The 18,917-nt window shown below is 44.7% G+C and overlaps 1 protein-coding gene across 5 annotated transcripts in view; it reads left to right on the top strand.

The window, feature by feature from the left end:
* Window positions 1–170: 170 nt before the first annotated feature.
* Window positions 171–18,917, top strand: part of ZNF142 (zinc finger protein 142) — a 27,517-nt gene continuing 8,770 nt past the window's right edge. For 2 of the 5 annotated variants that reach the window (XR_012802742.1, XM_075609649.1), the window contains exons 1-7: window positions 171–466; window positions 4,050–4,376; window positions 4,812–5,387; window positions 7,601–7,813; window positions 8,798–9,610; window positions 17,335–17,512; window positions 18,056–18,917. The exon at window positions 18,056–18,917 is cut by the window's right edge and continues 2,361 nt beyond it. Coding sequence is in view for 4 of the 5 variants with exons in the window: in XM_075609649.1 (XP_075465764.1) it covers window positions 4,109–4,376; window positions 4,812–5,387; window positions 7,601–7,813; window positions 8,798–9,610; window positions 17,335–17,512; window positions 18,056–18,917 (2,910 nt within the window). In the remaining variant the exon portion in view is untranslated. The remainder of the gene's footprint in view (window positions 467–4,049; window positions 4,377–4,811; window positions 5,388–7,600; window positions 7,814–8,797; window positions 9,611–17,334; window positions 17,513–18,055) is intronic. The other 3 variants (XM_075609652.1, XM_075609650.1, XM_075609651.1) reach the window with 3 other exon arrangements.

The following is an 18,917-nucleotide window of genomic DNA, read 5'->3' on the forward strand; positions in this document are numbered from 1 at the left end:
TGTTTGTTGCTGGCGCTACGCACTCTGCGTTCCACGCCTCACTTTTGGTTGCGTTCCACGCCTCACTTTTGGTTGCGTTCCACGCCTCACTTTTGGTTGCGTTCCACGCCTCACTTCTGGTTGCGTTCCACGCCTCACTTCTGGTTGCGTTCCACGCCTCACTTCTGGTTGCGTTCCAAGCGCCCGTGGGTCCGTGCGCCCAAGTTTGGCTAAACAATATCGTACAGTAAATACATTATAATAATAATAACAGCAGCGGCCGGACCGGTGCCGCCTCCCACCCGGTCATTCCCCTACATGGTGGAACCGTAGAGATGAGGATCGAGCGGCCTACTGGTGTCAGGCCCGTGTGCTTACCCTGGTAACGGGCAGTGGGCTGGAGTCAGTCACTGAGGTGCAGGGGGCACCTGAGGCGGATATGGAACATAGTGTGGGGTAACACAGTGAGGGAGCCGGACAAAGCTATGTAAGCCCAGGCCCAAACCTCTGCTGCATGAAGGGCCAGCGCAATAACATTACATGCAGAGCAATAACATTACACACGCAAAGCAATAACATTACACACGCAAAGCAATAACATTACACACGCAGAGCAATATCATTACACGCAGAGTAATAACATTACACGCAGAACAATATCATTACACACAGAGCAATATCATTACACACGCAGAGCAATAACATTACACGCAGAACAATATCATTACACGCAGAGCAATATCATTACACACGCAGAGCAATCATATTACACGCAGAACAATATCATTACACGCAGAGCAATAACATTACACACGCAAAGCAATAACATTACACACGCAAAGCAATAACATTACACACGCAGAGTAATAACATTACACACGCAGAGCAATAACATTGCACGCAGAACAATATCATTACACGCAGAGCAATAACATTACACACGCAGAACAATAATATTACACACGCAGAGCAATAACATTACAAGCAGAGCAAAGACATTACACGCAGAGCAATATTATTACACGCAGAGTAATAACATTACACACGCAGAGCAATATCATTACACGCAGAGCAATATCATTACACGCAGAGCAATATCATTACACGCAGAGCAATAACATTACACACGCAGAGCAATAACATTACACACACAGAGCTATAACATTACACGCAGCACAATATCATTACACGCAGCGCAATAAATAACATTACACGCAAAGCAATAACATTACACGCAGAGCAAAGACATTACCCGCAGAGCAATATCATTACACGCAGAGCAATAACATTACACATGCAGAGCAATAACATTACACATGCAGAGCAATAACATTACACGCAGAGCAATATAATTACACGCAGAGCAATATCATTACACGCAGAGCAATAACATTACAAGCAGAGCAAAGACATTACACACGCAGAGCAATAACATTACACGCAGTACAATATCACATGCACAGTAATATCATTACATGCCGAGCAATGCTATACCTGTGGAACAATATCATTATATGCAGAGCGATTTAATAACACGCAGAGTAATAACATGCTGAGCAATATCATTAAATGTGGACCATTCCTATGTGCTGTGTACCGTGCACTATACTGTAATTGGGAAGCAGTTTGAGTTCCATTGGGAGAAAAGAGCTATTTGAAATAAAGTTATTATCTCATAATACCGTCATTGTGACAGAGAAAATAAAAACTAATGCTGGGCAAGATATGTATATTGAATAGAAACGCAAGTCTCTCCCTGAATCGATAATTTGCCTTTGTTTTAAAGTCTTGGACATGTATAAGGAGAGTTGGCCCGATCGTTTTATCAAATGAAAAAAAAACCCTCTGCTTTTAATGCAGTGAGATTTTGACAATACGTTTGGAGAAGGGGCCTGTGAAAGGTGTGGACACTATAATGCCATCTATCAAAAACTCATGTTGGTCCATTAAAATGCAACACAGCCTGCAGTGAATCTACACTTCTCCAGCATGTATACAGCTGCTAGGTATACACTTCTCCAGCATGTATACAGCTGCTAGGTATACACTTCTCCAGCATGTATACAGCTGCTAGGTATACACTTCTCCAGCATGTATACAGCTGCTAGGTATACACTTCTCCAGCATGTATACAGCTGCTAGGTATACACTTCTCCAGCATGTATACAGCTGCTAGAACTTTGAGCTGCTGGGATACATTTTTCTTGATAAATGTTATTCTTGTGTTTGTACCAATGTTGCCACGGGAAGGCTTTGATTATTAAACCCCAATGTGTCCACTCCATTGCATGAAATAAATCCCCAGGGGTGTTTATTATTTGAACTATGTATGGTCATGTAAAGTCATGTTTCAACCATTTCTATTTATTTATTTATTTATAAAATATTTTACCAGGAAGTAATACATTGAGAGTTACCTCTCGTTTTCAAGTATGTCTTGGGCACAGAGTAAAACAAATAATACATGGTTACAAGTACAGTTACATAAATGAACAAGGTGTACATTATATACAAGACATTGCGTGCACAGTTAAAGAAAATATATATTATGGGCGTATGTAACAGTTACAGACCAGATTAAAGTGTGAGACCGCCTTAGATTTGAAAGAACTTAAGCTGGTGGTGGATATGAGAGTCTCCGGTAGGTTGTCCCAGTTTTGGGGTGCACGGAAGGAGAAGGAGGAACGTCCGGATACTTTGTTGAGCCTTGGGACCATGAATAGTCTTTTGGAGTCTGATCTCAGGTGATAGGTGCTGCATGTGGTAGGGGTGAGGAGCTTGTTCAGGTAACTGGGTAGCTTGCCCAGAAAGTATTTGAGGGTGAGACAGGAAAGGTGAACTTTGCGCCTAGACTCGAGTGATGACCAATCTAGTTCTTTGAGCATTTCGCAGTGATGTGTGTTGTAGTTGCATTGGAGAACAAAACGACAAATTGAATTGTAGAGGGTGTCAAGTTTGCTAAGGTGGGTTTGAGGAGCCGAGCCATATACTATGTCTCCATAGTCAATAATTGGCATTAGCATCTGCTGTGCAATACGCTTTCTGACCAGGAGACTTAGGGAGGATTTGTTCCTGTAAAGTACCCCTAGTTTGGCATAGGTCTTGGTTGTCAGGGTATCAATGTGCATCCCGAATGTTAAGTGGGAGTCAAATCATAAGCCCAGGTATTTAAAACTAGTGACAGGTGTTAGGGTGGTGTTAGCATTGGTTCTAATCAGGAGCTCAGTCACTGGAAGCTTTACAAATTTAGTCTTGGTCCCAAACACCATTGTTACAGTCTTGTCAGTGTTTAAAAACAGTTTGTTTTGGGAAATCCAGTTTTCGAGTCTCAAAAAGTCAGACTGAAGTATGTGTTGAAGGTCAGAGAGGCTATGGCTGTGTGCATATAGGATTGTGTCATCTGCATACATGTGTATTGAGGCTTCCTTACAAGCTGTGGGAAGATCATTAATGAACACTGAGAAGAGTAGGGGCCCCAGAACAGAGCCTTGCGGGACACCACAGGTGATATCCAGGGGGTTGGAGTTAGAGCCTGAGATGGACACATGTTGGGATCTTCCTGATAGGTAGGACTGAAACCAGTTTAAAGCATGTTTCCCTATTCCAGAGCTCTGGAGTTTGTTAAGCAGGCTAACATGATCAACTGTATCAAAAGCCTTTGCAAAATCTAGGAATACTGCACCAGTGAGTTGTCCCCGTTCCATTCCACACTGGATTTCATTGCAAACTTTTAGCAGGGTAGTTACGGTGGAGTGTTTGGGACGAAACCCAGACTGGAATTGGCTAGGGAAATTTGTCTTGGTGTAGAAATCGCTTAATTGGGAGTGGACACATTTTTCCATAACTTTGGATAGAATTGGGAGAAGTGAGATTGGCCTGTAGTTTGAGACAGTGTTTTTGTCCCCACTTTTGAAGATTCGGACAACTCTGGCAGTTTTCCATGTCTTAGGGATATTTATATAGCATGTATAATTAAGCAGACAGTGTAGGTAACCACACAGTGATAAGCACACATGCTATGTCCTGAACAGATGACAATTTGAATGCATTTTTTTTTAATATACTTTCAGAAGTCACACTGTGCAGTAGTGAATTGGTTATATCAGGGCATGCCGCCAGCCTGTGGGTAATGGCAGAGGAAGGGCTCGGAGGGTCTTGTGACTGGACAAACAAGTCATGTGAGCAGCTGCTGCTCCAGCCACCACCCGACTCTGGGTACCAGATGGAGGACGTGCCTCAAAGTGCTGTTGAAACGGATGGAGCTGGTCACCTTCCTAGCTGCCTGCAGGTTGAGATGTCTGCTCATGTGAAAGGAGCCTCTTTAGATGCAGCCGGACAGGGAATGTTTGATGGGACTTCAGTAGTGGACTCCGCCATTACAGTCAGTGATCCTAGAGGTACGTTGTGCAGGTCCCAGGGTTTTATTTTTCTGTTTTCTTGCCTGAGTAACCAGAAAAAATATATTTTGCAGGGTTAGTAGTTGCATTCAGACACGCTTAGAGGCTTATTCTATACCAGTCAAAGGAGCCGATTGTGCCATTTTCGTCCAAAAGTGCCCATTGACTTCAATGTGGAATTTCACCCAAAAACGAATGTAGAATAAGCCCCTCAGTGCTGAAGAGGTTTGCAGTACGTTGGTCCATTGTAGTCACATTTAGGACAACCTTGATGCAAATATGGCTTGTTTACTGAGTAAAATGTGTAATTTTATTTATATATAATATATTCATGTAAGAGCACTTGTGAACCACTTTTATTTGTTACGCATAAAACCTCAAATTACAGACACAATATGATTTTTTTTCCCCTTCCATCTATCATCTTATCTCTAGGTTTGTGCACTCAACTTGCAGGCACAATGACACAGGAGCTTCCCAACCATGCTCCAAGCGAGTCAAAGGGGCAACCAGTGCGCGGCAGCATGTGCGGTTCTGCGGCAACTGTCGGGGATGTTGAAAACGGCAGCCAAGCCAATGGGGAGAATCTCCCCTGCCCCGTCTGTCACAGTGAGTACAAGTCAGCCAGTGAGCTGAAGGAGCACTTTAAAAGTCACGTGCAGCCCCGTCAGGCGTTCAGCTGCTGGGAGGATGGCTGCCACTTCACTACGCAAGACCGAAGGCGTTTCCAGGCTCACCTGAGACGAGAGCATAGCGTGAAAGCGGTGACATGCTCTCAACGTGCCTGCCGCCTGCTGTTCCCGAGCCGTGAGGAGATGTCCCTGCATTACCGCAGCCACTACCCCTTCCACTGCAACCGTTGTGACTTTGTCAGCTCCAACTCCAAGTTGTTCTCTCAGCACAGGAAGGACCACCCTGGGGATGGGGAAATGCGATTAGGTGGGGAGACATTGCAGCCCACCTCAAATGAACCCGAAAGGCAAGAACTGTCACAGCAGGTGCTGCAGTCAGGTAAGTGCATGGGTTTGCTGTAGGAAGACTATAAGCTTTGAATATAAATTCTCCCTGCAGGGTCATCCTTACCTGTTGTATTAGTTAGCACAGTATTTCCCAACCAGGGTGCCAAGGGTACCGCAGCTTCCGGGGGATCTACTCTGTTGGCTTCTCAGCGGGCACGTCCTGCACTGCCTGAAAACGAAGAAGCTGCTCTCAGCCCGGTACAGAGGAGCGCTTCTCTGTCCAGACAGCGCAGGACGCGCATGCTGAACAGCTGACATGTTTGAGTTGTGGGGGAGGAGAGAAAATGAGGGCTTTGTGTATGTGTGTGTGTGTGTGTTTGTGTGTGTGTTTGTGTCTGTGTGTGATGTGCTGGCTTTGTGTGGGGAGGAGAAGGGAGATTAGTGCTGTGTTTGGTGTAAGTAAGAGAAAGGGGGTTGAATGTGGGGATTATGATTAAGAAAGGGGGTGCTGTGTGAGAGGGGGGATTAATGGGGAGTGTGTTGAGGGGAAAGGGTAAGTGTGATGTATCATATGTGAGGGTGAATGTGGGGTGTGTGTGTGAGCGAGGGAAGTCTGAAGAGAGGAGGGGCCTTGAGATTTAAAAATCCTTCAGCGGTGCCCCTGCTCAAAAAAGGTAGGGAGCCACTGAGTTAGTGGGTGTGTGTTAATCACAATGCTGCTAAGGGAGCCTGTAATGCACTGCACGAGTTTCTCCTGACCTGTCAGCATGCCTTTACATGTAGTCTTCATTATGTTTTATTTTGATTCTTTAAATTGTAATATTATAGAGATTTTGCTTCATCTTTCTTTGGGTTTGGTGCTTGTAAGGCAATCCTTTCCCCAGAATTTCTCATCTAATTTAATGAAAGTGAAAGGCACCAAAGTGTTCAAAGATAACACAGACCTGCGCAGATCTGCGTTATATCCACGTGACCCGCCTTGCTCGGCTCTAAAGGAGTTTACGTCAAGTTGCGTTATATACATGGCAAGGCTCAGTGTCTCATAAATGTTCAGGGTGCTGGGTCGGTGCAGCCTGGGCTCAGTGTCTCATACATGTTCAGGGTGCTGGGTTGGTGCAGCCTGGGCTTAGTGTCTCATACATGTGCTGGGTGGGTGCAGCCTGGGCTCAGTGTCTCATACATGTTCAGGGAGCTGGGTCGGTGCAGCCTGGGCTCAGTGTCTCATACATGTTCAGGGTGCTGGGTCGGTGCAGCCTGGGCTCAGTGTCTCATACATGTTCAGGGTGCTGGGTGGGTGCAGCCTGGGCTCAGTGTCTCATACATGTTGAGGGTGCTGGGTCAGTGCAGGCTGGGCTCAGTGTCTCATACATGTTCAGGGAGCTGGGTCGGTGCAGCCTGGGCTCAGTGTCTCATACATGTTCAGGGAGCTGGGTCGGTGCAGCCTGGGCTCAGCGTCTCATACATGTTCAGGGTGCTGGGTCGGTGCAGCCTGGTTCAGTGTCTCATACATGTTCAGGGTGCTGGGTGGGTGCAGCCTGGGCTCAGTGTCTCATACATGTTCAGGGTGCTGGGTCGGTGCAGCCTGGGCTCAGTGTCTCATACATGTTCAGGGTGCTGGGTCGGTGCAGCCTGGGCTCAGTGTCTCATACATGTTCAGGGTGCTGGGTTGGGGCAGGCTGGGCTCAGTGTCTCATACATGTTCAGGGTGCTGGGTCGGTGCAGGCTGGGCTCAGTGTCTCATACATGTTCAGGGTGCTGGGTCGGTGCAGCCTGGGCTCAGTGTCTCATACATGTTCAGGGTGCTGGGTCGGTGCAGCCTGGGCTCAGTGTCTCATACATGTTCAGGGTGCTGGGTCGGTGCAGCCTGGGCTCAGTGTCTCATACATGTTCAGGGAGCTGGGTCGGTGCAGCCTGGGCTCAGTGTCTCATACATGTTCAGGGTGCTGATGGAGGCGGAGCCTGGGCTCAGTGTCTCATACATGTTCAGGGAGCTGGTGGAGGCGGAGCCTGGGCTCAGTGTCTCATACATGTTCAGGGAGCTGGTGGAGGCGGAGCGTGGATAAGCAGATAGAATAAGGATGGGCGCCAGGATCTCCTTCCAGTCCAATATAGCCTTTTTATATGTTGTACGAAAGACCAGTAGAGTGCCATATGTTCCTTTTGATTAGTCTCTTGTTGCAGACATTTTCTGTAGCTTGGTAACATTTAACAATAGGGTTTAACCAAACGAGAATTCAATGTGTATAAACTTGGTGCAATGTTTAGTAGATGGAGACGCTGATCGTGAATCCGTCTCGCTGTGTGAAGATGGCAGAAGCAGACTCAGGAAGCGCAGGAGAGTGGTGGCACAGGAGCGGGAATGTGAGAATGCAGAGAGCAGCAGTGAAGAGGAAGAAGAGACTGAATCGGAGCCCACCCTCAAAGCGAAAATCGTGGGGGCTAAGAGCCCTCGCACTGCTAAGAACAAGACGTTTAAAGGTCAGGGTTTGCTGTCAGACAGGCACATGCTGGGTTACTGGAGGCCCATCACATGCTTTTACTCATGGTGGGATGGATATACTCTGTTGGCCCAAAGTGTCTCGGTGTCACGAATTCCTGCTCTTGGAGGGAAAGGACCGGAAGCCCCGGGATCACTGGGAATTTGTGGTGGGAGGAACTTAATCAGTTAAATGGTAGTTTCCTCTGTCAACTTGTGCTAAGGGGAAGCCGCATGTCCTCTCCTGTTGCTGCATTTTATTGCTTTCTAAGTAAATGTATTTTTATTGAAGAAGCCGACGTGCTAGCTGGGCACGCTTGAGCTGATGCAAATGGTGGTGTTTTAAAAAAAAAAATAGTGAGCGACGGGTAATTCTGTGTATTCTATTCAAGTCCGTCGGGTTTGTGTCCGTTTGCAGATTCTTAGCATATTGAATTAGCCGCTATGGGTGCCCCAGAGGATCATAGTAAATACGTTGGTTTACTCCTTAGAACAGGGCTGCTCAATCTTTATCCCCTGCGCCCCCCTTCCGGCTGTCTCCCCCTCCTCGTGGCCCTCCCTCCCCCCCTTCCTTACGTTGGCTCCGGCGTTCTGACGCACGCAGTCACATGACCCAAATGACGCCGCGTTGTCATTGCAACGTGTCGCCGGAAGCCACCTGAGCCAAGGTAAGAGAGAGTTACTGAGGCCTTGGCGGCTTCCCCGGCATTTAATTGGAATGCCTTCTGGAAGAATGTGGGGCCCCTGTAAACGCAGAGAGGGAGGCCCGCTCCCCAGTCTGCGCACCCCGGTGTTTTAAACATGCAAGGGCACCCAATAAAGCGTTTTACATGTGCAGTCCTATTTTACTGTGGCAGTTTCTTCAGTTTAATGACTACAGCAGAGGTATCCTAAAATAACTCTGCGCTGTAAGAGCCTTTTTGCCCGACCTTCATTGGTTTATGGGAATCCTTGTCTTTTTACTGACGCTCTTGATGTCATTAAAGGGGACGTCGAGGATGGCAAGGAGCACCTGTTCAAGACCCACATGTGCCCGGAGTGCAAACGTTGCTTCAAGAAGCGCACCCACCTGGCAGAGCACCTCCACCTGCACTTCCCTGACCCCAGCCTGCAGTGCCCCAACTGCCACAAGTTCTTTACCAGCCGCAGCAAGCTGAAGATCCACATGATGAGAGAGTCAGGGGAGAAGACTCACCGCTGCCCGCTTTGTGACTACAGCTCGGTGGAGAAGAATGCCCTCAACCGCCACATGGCGAGCATTCACGAGGGGGTGTCCAACTTCTACTCCGACACCTATTCCTGCCCAGCGTGCCAGGAGACCTTTAAACTTAGCCAGGCTCTGAAGGAGCACATGAAGGGGCACAAAGAAGAGCAGAAGATGCTCTTGTGCTTCCACCAGGGTTGCGACCGAGCCCTGTCAGACCGCAAGGAGTTTCTGCGTCACCTAAAGGAGTCCCACGGAGTCCGGGCCGTGGAATGCCGGTACCACGCCTGCTCCCTGCTCTTCGGGAGCCGCGAGGAGATGGAGCAGCACCGCAAGAACCATTACGCCTTTCACTGCCAGGACTGTAACTTTGTCTGCTCCAACAAGCACTCCTTCCGCAAGCACAAGAAGCGCGGGCACCCGGGCACAGAGGAGCTGCCCTGCCGCTTCTGCCCCTACAAGAGCTTTAACCCAGTGGAGTTTGCTGACCATGTGGGCAAGATGCACGCCAATGAGAAGATACATCACTGTGGGGACTGTGACTTTGCCACCGCACACAAGAGGGTGCTAATCCGTCACATGCTGCTGCACACAGGTACAAGGAAGTACTCTCCCTCTCTGCGCTAATCCAGGGTCCTGTCATCATTCATTTTATCTACTTAATGTACATCAGGGGTAGCCAACTCCAATCCCCAAGGGCTACCAACAGGTCAGGTTTTCAGGATATCTCTGCTTCAGCACAGATGGCTCAGTCTTCGAATGAGCCACTGATTGAGCCACATGTGCTGAAACTGTGACTGAGCCACTTGTGCTGAAGCTGTGACTGATTGAGCCACCTGTGCTGAAGCAGGAATATCCTGACAACCTGACCTGTTGGTAACCCTTGAGGGCTGGAGTTGGCCACCCCTGGTGTGCAGCATTTCTACACAACAAGATCTATTCTAATACACAATTTATGACACGAGCTGATTACAGACCTATACATGATACGTTGTATTCACAGCACGTTGCTTCTTTATATCAGACCTACACATGATACGTTGTATTCACAGCACGTTGCTTCTTTATATCAGACCTGCACATGATACGTTGTATTCACAGCACGTTGCTTCTTTATATCAGACCTACACATGATACGTTGTATTCACAGCACGTTGCTTCTTTATATCAGACCTACACATGATACTTTGTATTCACAGCACGTTGCTCTTTATATCAGACCTACACATGATACGTTGTATTCACAGCACGTTGCTCTTTATATCAGACCTGCACATGATACGTTGTATTCACAGCACGTTGCTCTTTATATCAGACCTACACATGATACGTTGTATTCACAGCACGTTGCTTCTTATATCAGACCTACACATGATACGTTGTATTCACAGCACGTTGCTCTTTATATCAGACCTGCACATGATACGTTGTATTCACAGCACGTTGCCTTTTTATATCAGACCTACACATGATACATTGTATTCACAGCACGTTGCTTCTTTATATCAGACCTGCACATGATACTTTGTATTCACAGCACGTTGCTCTTTATATCAGACCTACTCATGATACGTTGTATTCACAGCACGTTGCTCTTTATATCAGACCTACACATGATATGTTGTATTCACAGCACGTTGCTTCTTTATATCAGACCTACACATGATACGTTGTATTCACAGCACATTGCCTCTTTATATCAGACCTACACATGATACGTTGTATTCACAGCACGTTGCTTCTTATATCAGACCTACACATGATACGTTGTATTCACAGCACGTTGCTTCTTTATATCAGACCTGCACATGATACGATGTATTCACAGCACGTTGCTTCTTTATATCAGACCTGCACATGATACGTTGTATTCACAGCACGTTGCTTCTTTATATCAGACCTACACATGATACGTTGTATTCACAGCACGTTGCTTCTTTATATCAGACCTACACATGATACGTTGTATTCACAGCACGTTGTTCTTTATATCAGACCTACACATGATACGTTGTATTCACAGCACGTTGCTTCTTTATATCAGACCTACACATGATACGTTGTATTCACAGCACGTTGTTCTTTATATCAGACCTACACATGATACGTTGTATTCACAGCACGTTGCTTCTTTATATCAGACCTACACATGATACGTTGTATTCACAGCACGTTGTTCTTTATATCAGACCTACACATGATACATTGTATTCACAGCACGTTGCTTCTTTATATCAGACCTACACATGATACATTGTATTCATAGCACTTTGCTTCTTTATATCAGACCTGCACATGATACGTTGTATTCACAGCACGTTGCTTCTTCTATCAGACCTACACATGATACATTGTATTCACAGCACGTTGCTTCTTTATATCAGACCTACACATGATACGTTGTATTCACAGCACGTTGCTCTTTATATCAGACCCACACATGATACGTTGTATTCACAGCACGTTGCTTCTTTATATCAGACCTACACATGATACGTTGTATTCACAGCACGTTGCTTCTTTATATCAGACCTACACATGATATGTTGTATTCACAGCACGTTGCCTCTTTATATCAGACCTACACATGATACGGTGTATTCACAGCACGTTGCTTCTTTATATCAGACCTGCACATGATACGTTGTATTCACAGCACGTTGCTTCTTTATATCAGACCTACACATGATACATTGTATTCACAGCACGTTGCTTCTTTATATCAGACCTACACATGATACATTGTATTCATAGCACGTTGCTTCTTTATATCAGACCTGCACATGATACATTGTATTCACAGCACGTTGCTTCTTATATCAGACCTACACATGATACATTGTATTCACAGCACGTTGCTTCTTTATATCAGACCTGCACATGATACGTTGTATTCACAGCACATTGCTTCTTATATCAGACCTACACATGATACATTGTATTCACAGCACGTTGCTTCTTTATATCAGACCTACACATGATACGTTGTATTCACAGCACGTTGTTCTTTATATCAGACCTACACATGATACGTTGTATTCACAGCACGTTGTTCTTTATATCAGACCTACACATGATACATTGTATTCACAGCACGTTGCTTCTTTATATCAGACCTACACATGATACGTTGTATTCACAGTACGTTGCTCTTTATATCAGACCTACACATGATACGTTGTATTCACAGCACGTTGCTTCTTTATATCAGACCTACACATGATACGTTGTATTCACAGCACGTTGCTTCTTTATATCAGACCTACACATGATATGTTGTATTCACAGCACGTTGCCTCTTTATATCAGACCTACACATGATACGTTGTATTCACAGCACGTTGCTTCTTTATATCAGACCTACACATGATACATTGTATTCATAGCACGTTGCTTCTTTATATCAGACCTACACATGATACGTTGTATTCACAGCACGTTGCTCTTTATATCAGACCTGCACATGATACGTTGTATTCACAGCACGTTGCTCTTTATATCAGACCTGCACATGATACGTTGTATTCACAGCACGTTGCTCTTTATATCAGACCTACACATGATACGTTGTATTCACAGCACGTTGCTCTTTATATCAGACCTACACATGGGATACGTTGTATTCACAGCACGTTGCTCTTTATATCAGACCTACACATGATACGTTGTATTCACAGCACGTTGCTCTTTATATCAGACCTGCACATGATATGTTGTATTCACAGCACGTTGCTTCTTTATATCAGACCTGCACATGATACATTGTATTCACAGCACGTTGCTTCTTTATATCAGACCTACACATGATACGTTGTATTCACAGCACGTTGTTCTTTATATCAGACCTACACATGATACATTGTATTCACAGCACGTTGCTTCTTTATATCAGACCTACACATGATACATTGTATTCATAGCACGTTGCTTCTTTATATCAGACCTGCACATGATTTGTTGTATTCACAGCACGTTGCTCTTTATATCAGACCTACACATGATACATTGTATTCACAGCACGTTGCTTCTTTATATCAGACCTACACATGATACGTTGTATTCACAGCACGTTGCTCTTTATATCAGACCTTCACATGATACGTTGTATTCACAGCACGTTGCTCTTTATATCAGACCTACACATGATACGTTGTATTCACAGCACGTTGCTTCTTTATATCAGACCTACACATGATACATTGTATTCACAGCACGTTGCTCTTTATATCAGACCTACACATGATACGTTGTATTCACAGCACGTTGCTTCTTTATATCAGACCTACACATGATACGTTGTATTCACAGCACGTTGCTTCTTTATATCAGACCTACACATGATATGTTGTATTCACAGCACGTTGCCTCTTTATATCAGACCTACACATGATACGTTGTATTCACAGCACGTTGTTCTTTATATCAGACCTACACATGATACGTTGTATTCACAGCACGTTGCTCTTTATATCAGACCTACACATGATACGTTGTATTCACAGCACGTTGCTTCTTTATATCAGACCTACACATGATACATTGTATTCATAGCACGTTGCTTCTTTATATCAGACCTACACATGATACGTTGTATTCACAGCACGTTGCTCTTTATATCAGACCTGCACATGATACGTTGTATTCACAGCACGTTGCTCTTTATATCAGACCTGCACATGATACGTTGTATTCACAGCACGTTGCTCTTTATATCAGACCTACACATGATACGTTGTATTCACAGCACGTTGCTCTTTATATCAGACCTACACATGGGATACGTTGTATTCACAGCACGTTGCTCTTTATATCAGACCTACACATGATACGTTGTATTCACAGCACGTTGCTCTTTATATCAGACCTGCACATGATATGTTGTATTCACAGCACGTTGCTTCTTTATATCAGACCTGCACATGATACATTGTATTCACAGCACGTTGCTTCTTTATATCAGACCTACACATGATACGTTGTATTCACAGCACGTTGTTCTTTATATCAGACCTACACATGATACATTGTATTCACAGCACGTTGCTTCTTTATATCAGACCTACACATGATACATTGTATTCATAGCACGTTGCTTCTTTATATCAGACCTGCACATGATTTGTTGTATTCACAGCACGTTGCTCTTTATATCAGACCTACACATGATACGTTGTATTCACAGCACGTTGCTCTTTATATCAGACCTTCACATGATACGTTGTATTCACAGCACGTTGCTCTTTATATCAGACCTACACATGATACGTTGTATTCACAGCACGTTGCTTCTTTATATCAGACCTACACATGATACGTTGTATTCACAGCACGTTGCTTCTTTATTTCAGACCTACATATGATACGTTGTATTCACAGCACGTTGCTCTTTATATCAGACCTACACATGATACGTTGTATTCACAGCACGTTGCTTCTTTATTTCAGACCTACACATGATACGTTGTATTCACAGCACGTTGCTCTTTATATCAGACCTTCACATGATACATTGTATTCACAGCACGTTGCTTCTTTATATCAGACCTACACATGATACGTTGTATTCACAGCACGTTGCTCTTTATATCAGACCTTCACATGATACGTTGTATTCACAGCACGTTGCTCTTTATATCAGACCTACACATGATACGTTGTATTCACAGCACGTTGCCTCTTTATATCAGACCTACACATGATACGTTGTATTCACAGCACGTTGCTTCTTTATATCAGACCTACACATGATACATTGTATTCATAGCACGTTGCTTCTTTATATCAGACCTACACATGATACGTTGTATTCACAGCACGTTGCTCTTTATATCAGACCTGCACATGATACGTTGTATTCACAGCACGTTGCTCTTTATATCAGACCTGCACATGATACGTTGTATTCACAGCACGTTGCTCTTTATATCAGACCTACACATGATACGTTGTATTCACAGCACGTTGCTCTTTATATCAGACCTTCACATGATACGTTGTATTCACAGCACGTTGCTCTTTATATCAGACCTACACATGATACGTTGTATTCACAGCACGTTGCTTCTTTATATCAGACCTACACATGATACGTTGTATTCACAGCACGTTGCTTCTTTATTTCAGACCTACACATGATACGTTGTATTCACAGCACGTTGCTCTTTATATCAGACCTACACATGATACGTTGTATTCACAGCACGTTGCTTCTTTATTTCAGACCTACACATGATACGTTGTATTCACAGCACGTTGCTCTTTATATCAGACCTACACATGATACATTGTATTCATAGCACGTTGCTTCTTTATATCAGACCTGCACATGATTTGTTGTATTCACAGCACGTTGCTCTTTATATCAGACCTACACATGATACATTGTATTCACAGCACGTTGCTTCTTTATATCAGACCTACACATGATACGTTGTATTCACAGCACGTTGCTCTTTATATCAGACCTTCACATGATACGTTGTATTCACAGCACGTTGCTCTTTATATCAGACCTACACATGATACGTTGTATTCACAGCACGTTGCCTCTTTATATCAGACCTACACATGATACGTTGTATTCACAGCACGTTGCTTGTTTATATCAGACCTACACGTGATACATTGTATTCATAGCACGTTGCTTCTTTATATCAGACCTTCACATGATACGTTGTATTCACAGCACGTTGCTCTTTATATCAGACCTGCACATGATACGTTGTATTCACAGCACGTTGCTCTTTATATCAGACCTGCACATGATACGTTGTATTCACAGCACGTTGCTCTTTATATCAGACCTACACATGATACGTTGTATTCACAGCACGTTGCTCTTTATATCAGACCTACACATGATACGTTGTATTCACAGCACGTTGCTCTTTATATCAGACCTGCACATGATACGTTGTATTCACAGCACGTTGCTCTTTATATCAGACCTGCACATGATATGTTGTATTCACAGCACGTTGCTTCTTTATATCAGACCTGCACATGATACATTGTATTCACAGCACGTTGCTTCTTTATATCAGACCTACACATGATATGTTGTATTCACAGCACGTTGCTTCTTTATATCAGACCTACACATGATATGTTGTATTCACAGCACGTTGCTTCTTTATCTCAGACCTTCACATGATACGTTGTATTCACAGCACGTTGCTTCTTTATATCAGACCTACACATGATACGTTGTATTCACAGCACGTTGCTTCTTTATATCAGATCTATATCTTTTTACAGTTTCGTTTTCTTTTTGCTTAAATTTAAAAAACAAAAAACATTTAAATTGTTATTGTGCATCTTTGTACATTTAATCTCCTTTTTGATTCATGTTTGTAACACATTTGGCCCATATAACTTTCCACTGGGTGTCATGGTCAATCCAAGAGTTGGGCTGACAATAGATAATCTCCTCTTTATTTGGAAACCCTGTAGAGTTCCTTTTATGGCTGTGTTACTGTATATACATGAATTACCAGTCAATAATGCGCCTCATTTTACATTTCAAATGTGTACAAAAGTCGCAGAGTGGAAATAATAAATGAAATGAATCCTTTGGACTTGGTTGATTAGACTCGAATCACAGTAAATGTATGGCCCCATAGAATCCATAATGTAAGTGATTATAGTGTCAGTGTTGCCTGTTTCCCGAAGCAAATTGTGAGCTGACACTTATTTCATGTACGTATAATTTACAGGGGAAAGGCCATTATTGTAGCTGACACAAGTGCACAATAGCTAAAAGTAATTCTAAACTCCACCCAGATATACAGTATCCCAACATGAGGAATTTCTTCTACTGGGTCATCTTTCAATGCTTTAAAGCAGCAGAACATGTGTTTTAAAAAAAAGAAAACAAATACGTTTGAAGCACCGTTAATTTCAGCTCCGGGACCCTCTGCTTCATGGGATACTCACATCTATAAGGGGGTGCCGGTATCACCTCCGCAGGTTTAAATGTCCTGGTCACACGGGCCAATAGGAAGCCACAAGGGATGATGTCACGGTTTCCTATTGGCCCGCCTGACGCGGGAGCTTTAAATCCACTATTTCAATTTCGATAGCCCAGCTGGAGCTGCTACCGGCACCCCCTACGGAGGTAAGTACCCCGAGAAGCAGGGGATCCCCAGAGCCGAAATGAACGCAGTTCAGTTCCAGAGACCCCCAGCTTCAATCCTATAACTACATTAAAATAAAAAAGGAAAGCAGGATTTCTGCTTTAAGGCCTTGATTAGTAGGAGTTCCGCACTTACTAGCTAACACAGTTTGTGTCTGGTTTTTATTCTATTGTCCATCAATCAGGGGAGAAGCCTCACAAATGCAGCCTGTGTGACTTCACCTGCCGGGACATCAGCTATCTCTCCAAGCACATGCTGACTCATTCAAGTGACAAGAACTACATGTGCACGGAGTGCGGCTACATCACCAAGTGGAAGCATTACCTGAACGTGCACATGCGCAAGCACAGCGGCGACCTCAGGTCAGTGGAACCGAAGACCTCCCAATACACATGCAGACTCTCAACTAATTCAGTCCCGTAAACGGCACAAGGTTAGACATTGTTTTCCACAAGACAAAGGGGCATATAGCGTTAGCGTTCTTTGAAATGTAAGAGTTCTTTATGTTAAGAGTAGTGATGCCCAGAACAGCTCCCCCGGCGATGGCGGTAATGAATGCAATACAACAGTTTGTGCAAGTGTGACATACAGGAGCCCTACAGGGTTTGCAAATAAAGATGAACATTAAGTAAGGCCTAAACCAGTGGTGGGCAACTCCAGTGCTCAAGGGCCACCTGCAGGTCAGGTTTTCAGGATATCTCTGCTCCAGCACCTGAAAAGCTGACCTGCAGTTGGCCCTTGAGGACTGGAGATGGCCACATCTGATCTTCAGCTTTGTAAAACCTTGGTGTTCCCCGTTGGCATGGATATCTATCCGAGTATTTGGTAGGCTGACGGTACTTGCCATGTTTTGTTCTGCCCGTACTTGTCACGATCGGTATCTGAAACCTGCCCTTTCTTCTTAGGTACCAATGTAACCAATGCTCGTACCGCTGCCACCGGGCAGACCAGCTGAGCAGCCACAAGCTGCGGCACCAGGGGAAGAATCTCATCTGCGAGGTCTGCGGATTTGGCTGCAAACGCAAGTACGAGCTCCAGAAGCACATGCAGGCCAAGCACTCCCAGTCCTGCCAGCTCCCTATGTACCAGTGTCAACACTGCAGCTACCAGACGAAATACAAGCAAGCCCTGCTGAACCATGAGAACTGCAAGCACACAAAGCACAGGGAATTCCGCTGCGCCCTCTGTCCATACCGCACCTTCAGCAACACCAGCCTCTTCTTCCACAAGCGCAAGTCACACGGATACGTCCCAGGGGATAAGGATTGGCTGGAGAGGTATGCCAGCAAGCAACAAGAGATCAGTGAGTGTGACCTGCTACTCCCGTACAAAGCTGGGGGTTACGGAAGGTCAGCTGTGAAGCCCTCTCCCTCTGGTTTTAGGCAGATTCAGAAACTTAAACCTGTTGAGTTAGATTCTCAAGAACAAGGCAGCTCTGATGGAGGTGTGTCTGGCTGCTTGCACGACAGTGTTCTTGTAGAGCCAGCCGGAGACCCCAATGGTTCAGTGATGGATGAATCTCTACTTGCAACCATCACACTGGAGCCTGTTGAAAGCTGCAGCATAGATATGGAAGACTTTCCTGTCCGGCTTGAACTGTTAGCACCTGCTGAGCTGTTATCCAAAGAGCTATCTGCCGGAACACTGGGTACATGTGAAGATCCTCTTCCAGCAAGGGGGGAAATGTTATGTTGCTCGGAAGCCCTGACAGTGGAGGACAATGTTAATTGTGGACAGGACTTTGAAGAAGAGACCAGTCCTCATTCA

This window comes from Ascaphus truei, chromosome 7 (genome assembly GCF_040206685.1).
Source record: "Ascaphus truei isolate aAscTru1 chromosome 7, aAscTru1.hap1, whole genome shotgun sequence".
Taxonomy (NCBI): domain Eukaryota; kingdom Metazoa; phylum Chordata; class Amphibia; order Anura; family Ascaphidae; genus Ascaphus; species Ascaphus truei.